Below are 13,068 nucleotides of genomic sequence, written 5' to 3'. Positions count from 1 at the left end.
TATCATGAAAAATCATTTCCATTGCGTTCCTGACATATTCCTGTTCCGATAAAGCAGATAAATAAAAGCAAGCTGTATAATTGAGTGCAAGTGAAATTTTATACTTGAATTCTTCCGAAATATTCTTGAATATTCTTAAATATTTGATTTCAGGAAGAATTTTATAATATAGTGGAGATATCGATGAGCATCTTGAAATTTTCTTGGACATATTGAGAACATAGAATATCTAGAAACGAATACCTACAAGTAGACACTCAGAACTTAAAATTAAATCTAAACATAAACGGCGTAGTTTGGCCACGAGTCGTAGAAAAATGTGAAAGGTGAAATCAGAATAAAATAGCATTAAAGATTGGAATATAAAAATATTAATCTAAGTTATCATTATCGGAAGGCGCCGATAATTTAATCGTATCTAGGCAAACAACGGTACAATAATATCTCACAACCGTGCGTCTCAATAACGTTCCGCGTTATCCCTTCACAAAAAAAAAAAAAAAAAAAGATGAACGAGTCTTCCCTCGATGAAGAAACTAGCCAGTGAACCGCAATTAGTACGATTTTCGGTAGCGACCGCTTGCAAACAGCATAATTATCCGAGTGCGTATTCGCTGAAATTTATATCCGTCTCGGATAACGAGTTAAAGAATAAAAGAAACGAGGGTTGGAAGAAAGGGGGAACGGCGGCCAGTGTTGCACGGCTGCCGCTGCTTAAGGGAAGTAACGAGCACTAATAACCGCGAGAATTAATTAACAGCCGACCGAGGCAAAGGGGCAGAGTGGTATAACTTGGAAGGGAATACATTCACCGCGGAAGAATACATTTTAAACACGGCGGTGTGCATCTTATTCGCGTCTAGGATTTAAGACCGTCTCGGTGGCCTGGCTAGATTCAGAAATGCTGAAAACGCTGAAAGGAAGCCTCGGTGCAAAAAGAGAGCAGTAAACGTGCTAAAGGAAAAGAAAGAAACGAGGAGAAGAAGAGCGTATCGGACTCTAGATCTATGCGTTGGGTTTCTCTTCGTGAAAGAAAATACCTGAATGAAGAAGGCCGCGCGAGGAGGAAAGAAATGGGAAAAAAGAACGGGAAATGGAGAACGAAATGGAGGGGAACGCACAAACGATAGAGCGTGAAGCGGCTTGTCGAGGGCGAATTAAAGAGGAGCTCCGTAGGAAAAGAAGAAGAGACGACCGGGAGAGGAAAAGCGGGAGCGAGGAAACGGCGTGTCACCGGGCTCCCGCAGTCATTAAAAACCGTAGCCCCGTCGTTCTGGCCATTAGAATGACAAATGACGTCGTTGACGGTGCCAAATTAGCACGATGAAAGGACGACAGTCACCTCGCGGAAGGCTGTCATGACGCGAGTTGTACGCGGCTACATCGGTCTCCGCTTGTAAAATCTCTGCCAAAGGACGCGGACCGTTTACGCGAGCAGTTTTTGCCCACAGTCATGCGAATGAAATACCGACGACTGCTCGCGATTATTACTGCACCTTTATTACTGTCATTTTCCGCGTAGTTCTAATTTTTCGTCGGTTAATGGACGGTCTCGATGTAAGTCGGTGCTTTCAGACATTTCTGCTCGGTGACGACTAACGATCGAACGCGAGAGAATACGCGTGGCAATAATCAAAGAGTGACCGGGCCGCTTTCAAACGCGTATCCATTCATTAAGGTTAAGCAGCATTTACGAAGCACGATCGGTTCCGCATTCAGCCAGCTGGTAGCCGGATTACCGTAGCATTACCTGGTAATTAGCTTCCGATGAGTCCACGCTTCATTGGCCACGTCCCTTGCTCGATTCGTCTCGTTGATATTCTCGTGCCTTCGATGAAATCGATCCCGATAACTCGATCGGATTTCCCGCATTCGTTTCCTATAATTAATTCTCTGACGCGATTCCTCCCTCTAAATATACGTCGACGCTCGTTCGCCCGGTTAATTTCTATCGGCGAGGATTTATCGTCGGTGACCGTAGCGTAGAAATGTCATCGGAACACACTGATCGAATATCAATCTTGTTTCATACGTTCGACGTCGGTCGCCGTGGCTCTTACTACGTCAATAAGTAACAAATTTAAAATATACGCGGAGATGAAATATTTAGCCGATGGACGCGTACCTTTGACAAACCCGTTTTCCCCGCCTCGATCTTCCACAATCTACAACGTCAACAGGCTCGCCAAACTGTCGAATTACAAACGTAACGCGTTAACGAGAAAATAGCGGAACGCGTTAAACGCAAGGAGAAGGGACGATGGATCCGTAAATCAGGGATAAAACGAATTGTCGTTGGGTCCATCGGACATTTATAGACTCAAATTCGCTTCGCTAAAAGTTTTATTTCGTCCAATCCAGGACAGATAGACTGGTCTGTGTTTCCTCTGTGTGTATGCAACTGGAAGAGTGTGTGTGTCTTCTCTTGTGTATCTCTTCGTGTACGATACGCGTGTGTGTTTCTCGTGTGTGCACGTGTTACACTTCGTTACACGTAGTTGTTTCCTCCTACGTCGCAATTAGTACAATATAATATGTATAGTTTTATTTTCGTCTATCTCGTTAGCATACAAAAGGATACAGGCACACAAATATCAAATATGCATCCGGTACTCGTTATTACTATTGATCAATTATAATTACACTCACAGTGGTATCTTTTATTTATTTATTTTTTTTACCTTTTCATCATTATTATTATTATTATTCCATGTCTCGCAATCACGCGTACATACATCCTTCATATGTAAATTTTCACGCTTTCCGTCGTTCGTTCTTCATTCTCTTACAAGTTACACGCTATATGTTACAATTATATACAAAATGGTCACTTCCCGTGTCTCGACGGGCTTATTTATAATACGTTTACACATATTATGTATAAATTACAATTGCTATATACATTGAGAGATAATGCGGCGCGTTTAATAGTTCCGGGGTGGCGAAAATGTTTCCTGAACCGTCGTCCTGTTAAACCTATGATATAAACCGATCGTCGTTGTTTTCCATCCTCGTACCTGCTCGTCGCGTTCCCTTCTACTCGTTGCGTGCTTGTGTAGCTGCACGTAAGCATCCGACATCCCTCATATTTGCACGATCGATGTCGATACGCGAGGTGGTCGAAGTGAACGCAACAACAGTGTCGCTCTGACGATATTTTATTTAGAGATTGTTTCGACAAACAGGCGCTTATTCAAACGAGACTTCGATAGAGTTATATATTTGAGCAAGAAATGCACCGAGATCGACGCCACAGCTGTTTTATTGCAAACTTACATTGATTTCAGTACATACTGTATTCTCGAGTTATGCTAAATTTCTCTAAACTATAACTTACAATATTATCGTTCCTCTCGTACAACATCTAATTCACAGTAACGAAGACAAAACGAACGAAACTCACAAACTTTCACATTTTACTTAAACAGTTGCGAGTTGGTCGTTACTTGTTCGATTGAATTTTTATTTAAATCCCAGCCTCAAGATTCGAGTACCCCCGTAATTCGCTCAATAAATTCTATAAATTCTACTTTAGTTCTTCAACGACGTGACCTAAGAGAAGTTGAAAAAAAAAAAACGGTAAATACGGTATAAAACATTTCACATTTTATATTATCGTCATACGTAACGTAACTGTTGACATTTGTTTCCTGCAAAAAGCACAATGTACGCATTTTTTGTTATGTCCGAAATATAAAAAAACTTAAGAACAAAGAGATAATTATCTTGTAAAACGTTTATAATTATTCGTCGGTTTATCACGCTATCAAAGAATTAACAAGAAACAATAGTCCTCGGTGTTGCTCGCCCCAGCCTCTCGTGTCTGACTACTACGTTTGCATCTACTGAACGTGCCAGTACCATCGACGCATAAATTCTGGCTGATCCCCGAGTCTTCTCTGCCACGACCAACAACTTTCGTCGGGCATCTAACAACACTTTCGTGTGTGTGATGCAGACTCACGCATAATATCACCCCGAGGCTCGATCAAACGCTTTGACTCGTCCCGTTTTCTTTTTAATCCTCGCCTATTACGAGGCTCGCGAGCGCACGCACTTGTACGTCTTGGAATAAAAGATGGGCCAGTTTTTCCCCTGTTGGCCGTCACTATCGGCGAGCTTCTTCCCGCATTTCTCATGTCGGATCGAAAAAGGGTTGTAACGGCTGATTTATGCACGGGACTTTCTTCGGTTGCCTCGCTGCAGCTCTCCCCCTACAGCCTTCGTGTCTTTTCCGTATCGTAGGTACCGATGCAGAACCGATCGCGTCGTATCTCGAACGATATCGCCGGACCGTGTTTTCGCGTATCGTCGCATCGACGTTCAGACAGCGGGAATAAAAAAGGCTATGGCCTCATAAAGGCCGCGCCACAGGAAACAGAAGTCGCGACGGTATGGTAATCGTTGCATCGGGCGCGTATCGAAAAGTCTCGTAGACTCGACGAGCAGTAGATGGAACGAGGAAGTCGCGAGGAGTCTTGGTCGATGTTAATATCAAACGACAAGGTGCGTTGAAAAGGGCAATGCTCGATCGAAGTTCTTTCATAGGGATTTTTTGTTAGGGAGCATTCTACTTGCCGAGCTTCTAGATCGTTCTGTCTTCGTCGTTACGAGCCGGACTAACGTGGAAATTGTTCTGCCTACACAGACGTTCTAAGAAAAAGGTTGGCGGTGGATATAGCGGTGCAAAAGAAATACATTCTCGATTCGCGTCTTCTTTAGAAAATGGGTATAAATTTAAATAACTGCCGGGTAGTTTAATGATAAACGACTCGACGAAGGGAAAATCCTCGCAACTCACATCGTTTACGTTATCTCGCGATTATTACGATTTCGAGAAGAACTATCGCTTCCTGAGATGTAAAATCGTGGCGAATATATCCCGTTGAAGATAAAACGGATCTTCCCCCTCCCCGCTGCGAGAGAGTATAGAACGTGTGCGTGTAAAGTTTAATAAAACTCGCGCGAATAAGGCTGTGAGCCACTGGGAGAGAGAGTTGCAGCGACGATTTAGAACGAGCGTGCGATATCTCGACGATCTCGGTGCATACTCGGCGCACCGTTGTCATTGACATGTCGGCAGCATGCAGCTTCGCTGCACAAAGGAACCATAAAGTATCCTAAGAAGTACGCTGCGAGCAGGCACGAAAGTACCGTCCTTCGTCATCTTTATCTTCCTCTTCGTATCCCAAAGAAGAGGGAGTGTGCACCATCTTTAACGATCTCCTTCCATTTTTTCCACTCCTTTACACCCTTTCCATCTCTTTTATCTCTTTTTTTTTCTTACTCTTTATTAGCGAATCTCTAAGAACCTTCGGAATTCTCTCCGACCCCTGACCGGTTATTGATTTAATTCTTCCTTAACGTATAGTCTGCACGTGAACGTCATTCTCCTTTTACCGTCTGTGCACGCTTTAAGATAAATTGACGATTATTGCCAGAAGCGGACTGCCTAGGTACTGGAAGTGCAGGAAGTTCAAGGTACTTAATGCTCGGTGCCGGGGTTATTGCAGAAGTTCGGTGAAAAATTGCGGCGCGCAATAAGGATCTCCGTTTCCTTTCTCTGTCCGAGCTCGCGTAAGGCTGTCAACGGAAGTTTGAAAGCTGAACGCGATGCGGAGGAACATCGTGGAACGCGCGATACCGGAACTCGTGTTCACAGCTTCTCGATCGTCGCGATGCCGGATACAAAATGAGAAAGGACCTTGAAGCAACCGTTCTCTCTTCTTTCCTTTCATTCTCGTTCGCTCTTGTCAGTCCGCCGCTGAATTATTGCGATAACGTCGAAAACGATAACGCTTGTACGCGATATTCTTTTTCTCTTTGCGATTCGTTTCATTTTCTTCGTTTTTCTTTTGCTTTTAAATCTTGGATAAAATGAAAGTTAAAAGATAACAACGGTAGAAAGAAAGAACAGAAAACGACGATTATTATTGCGACCAAGTTATTTGCTCAGTGCCCCCCAACTTAAGGCGCTTGAAAGGTGTGTATAGGTAAGAAAGTATACGTGTGTGTGTGCGTGTGTGTGTATGTTGTGTGTGTGTCACGAGGTCCCTAACGGTTATATTTACACTCGAAGCACTCGAAGCTGTCACTCTTACGGTTTACTTTTAACATTCTACGGTGGCGACGATTAAACACTAAATATACATAGGTAAGTTTCCGATCGTTGTTAGATGCTACGCGTGTATCCCTTCGTTCGGCCAGGAACGAGAACGCGGCTTCGGTAAGAAAACTCCTCGTTGAATCTTTCATTAAACGATCTTTGCTTAAACATTGCAACTCCTTTACATCCGATAGAGTATAGAAGTAAAAGGCTCGAAGTATAAATCGAAAATATATTTTGTAAGCGTTCTATACATAGTTGCTTCGAGAATCGTTCACTTAATAAAAGAGAAGTGCGCCGAGATTCGACGAAGAGCTTCCTCGTGGAAGTTAGCGCGAGATCTATCAAATGTGCCTAGAGTCACGTCTCGCGACTGTCTTCGTCTCGTTCTTCTAACTTTTATTAGTATTAGTTTTCTTAACATATCACAATGTGGTTGGTTCTCTCCATGCTCGCGTTAAATCACGTTTATCTATTTACCATTATTTTCTCGCATCGTTTCTTCGCGTTTTTTTTCATCTTTTACGTACACATGTATTTAATTATTGTTGTCTCATCCCTGTATTGTCGATTCCTTACGCCGGTTAATCCCTTGATTTTTATTTTCTCGTTGCATGAAGGCGATGTCGGTAGTGATAGAGAAATAAAGTTGGGCTTATACAATATATATATAATATATATATATAATATATCGTTATTATACGCTTAAAATTCGCCGACGCGCCATAATTACGCATTACCTTTGTTGTATTTATATATCTATTTATATATATATATTTATATAATTTTTTTTATCTCTTCCCTCGTATATATCGCACATATACGCGTACGTGTGTATAATACGTATATAAATTAAAGATTCGTTTACGGGGCGTTATATGCTGCGATAATAAATAATACGGCAAAACACATACGAAGGCGCGTACACGTGCCTCTTTGCACGTATTACAGCATAGTCGGGATACTGGATTATTTATCTGACGTCAGTCTTGTGTGAGGCGGGATCGAAGCTCGCTAACGTTCTCCTTTTCCCACAAATCTTTTGTTCACCCCCCTCTCCCGTCCACCCCAAGCCTGTTCTTCCACGTCCCTACCGCTACCGTTTTCCGTTCGATATCATCGCGTCGATCTCCGCACGTTCTCGTCCCCCTATCCTTTTTTAGCTTCGCTCCTGTTCTTACCACGACAATACTTGACGTTCGTTCTATCACGCAGGAATCGTTCATGAATAGCATTCCAAAGCAACAATTAACGGCGATTAATTATCGGTCGTGAGCAGAAATCGCCAAAACCGAATAAATATTTTTACTAGAATAAAAAGACCAAAAATAAAAAAAGAAACCGTTTCTCTGTTTCTTCTTTCTTCGCCTCCGATTGCTTCTTACTTTACCTTTTTTTTTTTATTTTTTGTCTTTTTTCACTCTGCCGTTTTATCGTTTGCCTAGCCACGGATCGATAGCGAGCTCGATCTGGTTGCACATGCGCGCCGAACAGACGAAACCATTAAACACGCGATTCCTTCTGGAAATCCGCTCGGTCGCGTAGCAGCGCCGCGCCAAGTCGCGTCCAGTTGCATCGCGCCGGTTCTCTTATCGCGGCCGCGTTTTTCCGCGGCGAAAACACGACCTACGCGAATTACAATTTCGTTCGCGGAACAACGGTTCAACGAAGCTGCTAACGCTCGTGCATTTTATCGGCCCGGAAGAAATGTAGCATCGCGCGGAAAAACGTTCCGAACACGCGAGGCTGTATCAACGAAAAATACGACTCTCTTTACCTCCTCCCTCTTTGCTCTTTTTTACTCTCTTCTTTCAGCCGGAACTTCTAAACCCTCTAACTCACTCACGGAGTTTGGAATTTAAGGGAGAAGAGGGTTACAGGATAACTTTTTCGCGCGTGTTCCATCCTGGCCTAGCTTCGCAAAGCTTCGCTGCGGGGAACGAAAGTCTTTTGAACGGAAAGAAAGTTCGGCAACTGCGGCGTGCGAACGCGTTTCCAAATAACGCGGACTCGTAGCGACCCGTGAAATCGAAGCTTCGTTATCCTCGACTATAATAATTCATGAAAACTCGCTGAAGATCGAAGAACGACGCGTGCTACAACGTTTGTTCTTGGTTCGTGGTCGTGTACACACCCTGTTACTCGGTAAAACTGACAGAAAATATAGAGATCGTAGATGGTTGTGCTCGACGCGTCGATTTCACGAATCGCGCTTCTTTTTCATTAGTTTCGACGAGACGAATTTCCAGAGAAGAGTCTCGGCAGCTTGCTGCCGTTTAACTGATATGCCAATTGTAGTTTCAACTCCGGTTACGCGTATCGCCTACCTGCCGGTTGCAAGTAGGTTAAGTCCTCTTAAGCGCGGCACTCGAGGTATTGCGCCTCTACTCTACGGTACGCTCGGAAAGTGCGCGAATGGCAGTGCTCGTGGAGAAAGATTTCGATGAGATCGAGACCGCGGTTCGAGTGGCTGCGTCGAATCGTAGACGGCTTTTCGCCTGTTCCAATCTTTTTTTTTTTTTTTTAATTGGGCCGTTCGAGAATTCCGACGCGAACAAAAAATGTTCTCCATGCCCCGGTTGCGCTCGAACTCGATCTCTTGTCGTTTCCTCTTCTTCGTCCTCTTCTTCCGCTTCGTTTCGACGCTTCGACAGCGCTCGAATTTTCGCTAGATCTTCAGCATCCATTGTAGATTCTTTTTTTCTTTCGGGGAATTAGACTCGACGATCGAATTTATCAAATAGAAACGAACTGGGCGGTACATCGTTGCAACGTAAGATCCGTGGAGAACAGAGAATCGTGTAAAGTGGAAGATTAAAAATAGGAACGATAGATGATAGCCGATCTATGGATGCTGAAGACTTGGATCAAACGGTCGATCTCTCAAGGTGAAGTACGAAATGTTATCGTACCTTGGATCTAGCGGCGTACCGCGTGCATTCCGCAGGATGAAACAGTCCTTACGCATATCTGTGCAAAGAGTGTTCGCGGCGCTTGCTTCCTCTGCGCTCGCGCTCGCAAACTGGTTCCGGGCTCGGAGGATTCGAGTACGTCAGATTACTGGAGCCTCGTGGGGGTGGCGCGCTCATCGGGGGCGGTGGTGGAGGGAAAAAGCTCTGCAAGCACGCCTAATGCAACAGAACGTAAAGAGAATTTAACACGTAGCTTAAGATTTTGTTTGCCTATAGTATTGCCTGTATCACAATTTCTAGAATTTTGTTTACAAAACATCGAGATATAACACTTTCAATGTTGATCTTTCAGATACGAAAATATAGTAACGTAAACCATAATGAAAGAGTATTTACGTTTCGTAAACTTCCAAGCTAACAAATACGTATAACTAAACATTATAGTATTTACGTGCTTTAAACATTCAATAGAGAATAGGATAAAAGTTTCCAACAGACACATTTTCGATTTTATATTCCACAAGCGATATCTAAAAGAATTTTAACAAATACATAACAAGTGTAAGGGTATAAATATAAGTATTGCAAATAAACGCTATTATGTAGTTATATAATATCAATTAAAATTCTTTGGAACATCATTGTATTCTCTTAATAATAGTCACTTGATTAAACAATTTACAATTACCCAGTGTAAAATGATTAAAAATTCCAAACAAACGTATTCTTTCGTTATACATAAATAGAGACACAAATTTAGACACAGAATACATGTAGAAGAATTACGGTGTTTCTACAGCAAACATATCGAAAAATCGGAGAAGAGCGAGTGCTTTCATGAGCTTTTTGTTTCAAGTAGATATCTCAATTAGTTGCTGAGATACGAGATTTCAAAGTTTACGGTATAACATGCACCGGAATATGAATGACAACCGAGATTCTTGGAATAGACCTGGCCTACTTCTTTTCCTGGAAATACGTACGTTGAACCACTAGAAAAAAGGCTGACTGCACGTGTGTCACTGACCAACGTGAAGGTGTTCGAGCTTGGGATAGATCAAGAAAAACGTGTGAACGAGATCCCGCTCGTGGAAGCGAGACGGGAATAGAAAATTGTGGTTCTCTCTAAACCACGATATCTCGGCAATGTAAGGTGGTATCGAGATGAAACAAACGGCATTTCAAAGGGTATGATTTCGCGCTGTTGATGTATTGGTTTTGATATTCTATTCGTGCTATGTAATGGTCTATTGTTCGTGGAAGAAATGGTATATTTGATGATACGGTGCTGATTTAAGCCATTGTCAGTTTATGATCAGAAATGGTCATTGTCGATAGTAAATCAATGACACTTAGTTTAGTGGTATTTTCATAAGTATGAAGTTTCTAAGGTTTCCATTAAGTACTCACCTTTGCGCTACCCCTTGATGAAGACTTGGAGAACACGCTGTCCTGATCGCTGCTTACACTAGGCACAGGCATTGGTACTGCATAATCGTAGGTGGCATCTGTAAATAAAACGATTAGACTTTGAAAAAGTCGAAGATTTCAACATTTTACTATTGGGCAATTTTTTAATTTGAATCTAATCGAATTTTCAAATTTAAATAAGCCGGTCGTTTCAAAATGACAAAATTGCAATATTTAGAAATAGAAAAAGTTGAACGGTTGTAAATTTAAACATTGGAATTTTTGGAAAATTAATCTACAAACTTGAATCTGAATTTTTATGATAATTCATCAAAACTATTCCCTGAATTCTTGCAACAAAATGCTTATTAAAATCTCGAATTACATAATTACAAATATCAAATATCACCCGAACAAGTATCAAAGCGGTTGTGGGGTATCGATTGCACTTACCAGACTGCTCAACGCTGTCGTGGAGGTCCTTGTTGTCTATAACAACAGTGCTATAACCGTAATAAGCGGCATGAGGCGGTTCTCGGTGCTTGTTCTCGTAGAAGGGTTCCTGATACTCGTCCAACCTGACGTCACCTAGTAGACGATCGTTCAAGTCGCGAGGCAGCGTCGTTAGCTTGGTTCCGGCGTATCGATCGTCGAGTTCCTCGACTCGGTACGTCATCAACGACGGATCCTTCTCCGTGGTACCGTACGCGGATTCTGGCGACAGATGTTGATGATTGCTCGACGGAATCGCGTTCTTGGTACCAAGAGGACTGGCAAAATTCTTTCGTTGCCGGTGTCGCGTGACGATCAAGAAAATCGCAACGGCAAGCAGGAGGATGACCGCGGTTAAAACACCGATAATCACGGCCATGTAGGTTGGATCTTCCTGCTTCGCTACTGGAACTTCGGCTTGCAGAGGATTGTCGCGGGCTGAGATTCGATCCCTAAGTCTCGGAGCTTCCGTCGTGGGCGGCGATTCAGGAGTGAAATTTCCGTGAGCGATATCTGTAACGCGACAACAATGCTTCCTTCGTGATCTTGAAATGCCATTTTGCGACAAATAAAAAATAACGTCTGAATAAAGAATATTCTTGCAGAATTGAACTAATATTATCTGCGAAGTTTTCGGAGTCACGAGGTATTAATGTTAGTAGATTTTAGACGTTTTAGAAGTAAATTTTACAAATTACAAATCATTCGATTATCCTGTTATCTATATACCTGTCCTATTTGACAAAAGTGTCGTAAAATTGGATAGAAAAAGTTCTTAAAACGAGTACAATCTACAACTTGTGTCTATTTAAATGCTAATATTATCGAATTATGCGCAAGAGGTCTTAATGTGGCGATTTGAAAGTAGTAAGAATTTATTTGCTGAATTTATATAAGTTTTTTTCAAACATAATTCGTAGATCTGACGGTAGAAGAATTTTTATGGTGATGGTAATTTTCAACTATGAGATATCGTTATCGTAAATAGTAATTACCAGAGTCGAAAGTAATCTCGCTGATCATGATCCACCGTGAGGCGAAGCTGAACTTCAGTTTAACAAACTTGCCAATGCGATGGTGCAGCTTGATCGAGATGTTCCTCGAATGCTCGAAGATCCTGTCTTCCATGTACGAGTACACGATCGGGTCACCTGTGTAATATCTTCCGCCGACGCTGAACATTATACTGGCCTCCGAGAACACCTGACATGACAGAGAAACATCTTTCTGTTTTTTCGTATTTCTAATTATACAATATGATATAGGAGGAACCATAAAAATTCCCATCTAACAATCTATACACAAGACCACTCCTCGTCATTTAATATGATTATATTTTACGATTACGTATATACTTTCCATAATAATCGAATAAACGATAAACGGATCTTTTTTTCTTGATATCAAGTTCCTGGAGATTGTTTTCTATTTTTAACTAAGCAACAAGGTCTAAAAGGAAAGATGAAAGTCCCCATTTAGTAAGCTACACGCTATACTAATCTCAGAAAGGAGCAATATGATTGTACTTTACGGCTACGTACTTTCCATAAGAACTGCAATAATAAACGAATCTTCTATCCCGTAATAAAATGTACGAGAACTTATTTCATATTTCACCGGAAGCATCTGAACGAGGCTCGCACAACAGGTATATCCTCGTAAGCCGCGTTACCCGGAAAATATACTCATATATAAAATCGCGGCAAAGGTTGTAGCAGGCAGTAAAATGAAGCTTCTCATTGTGCACGCTAAACATGACGTAGTGGCTAATATTCAACATTAATTATATATATAAATCAGCATCTTAAGCCGAGCAAGCTCTGGAGAACGCTGGCCTGTACGTCGTTCCGGCAAGCTGGATATTAATATATCTCGCGATTCCGCTCGCGCAAATACACACTGGGCTATTTACTACGGACATAACGAGCAACTTTATAGAGGCAACACTCGGTTGACATCGACGACTTCGATAATTGCCAGCCACCCGTGGCTGTGCGTACTCCGCCGGAACGGAGACGCGTGGAATGCTAATTCCACTGCGGGAAAGCGTAAGATAGTTACACGAGAAGAGAATGCCAGCCGGAAACTATGAGTAGGAAGCCCGTGGCAGGCGGGGATCGTGCGAGAAACAGGTAGCGAACAGCGAAA

The 13,068-nt window shown here is 42.3% G+C and overlaps 1 protein-coding gene across 4 annotated transcripts in view; it reads right to left on the bottom strand.

Annotated features, from left to right (window-relative positions):
* Window positions 1–6,614: 6,614 nt before the first annotated feature.
* The window catches only part of LOC117233182 (discoidin domain-containing receptor 2-like), a 130,066-nt gene continuing 123,612 nt past the window's right edge, over window positions 6,615–13,068 (bottom strand). For all 4 annotated transcript variants that reach the window (XM_033493227.1, XM_033493229.1, XM_033493226.1 and 1 more), the window contains 4 exons: window positions 11,916–12,123; window positions 10,882–11,433; window positions 10,429–10,526; window positions 6,615–9,234 (listed from right to left, as the gene is read on the bottom strand). In XM_033493227.1, coding sequence (XP_033349118.1) covers window positions 9,067–9,234; window positions 10,429–10,526; window positions 10,882–11,433; window positions 11,916–12,123 — 1,026 coding nt within the window. In that variant the 3' untranslated portion in view covers window positions 6,615–9,066. The remainder of the gene's footprint in view (window positions 9,235–10,428; window positions 10,527–10,881; window positions 11,434–11,915; window positions 12,124–13,068) is intronic.

Source organism: Bombus vosnesenskii, unplaced genomic scaffold (assembly GCF_011952255.1).
Source record: "Bombus vosnesenskii isolate JDL3184/JDL3185 unplaced genomic scaffold, Bvos_JDL3184-5_v1.1 scf7180000013295, whole genome shotgun sequence".
NCBI lineage: Eukaryota > Metazoa > Arthropoda > Insecta > Hymenoptera > Apidae > Bombus > Bombus vosnesenskii.
Note: the sequence above shows the minus strand (reverse complement) of the source record. Positions and strands in the feature narration are given on the sequence as shown.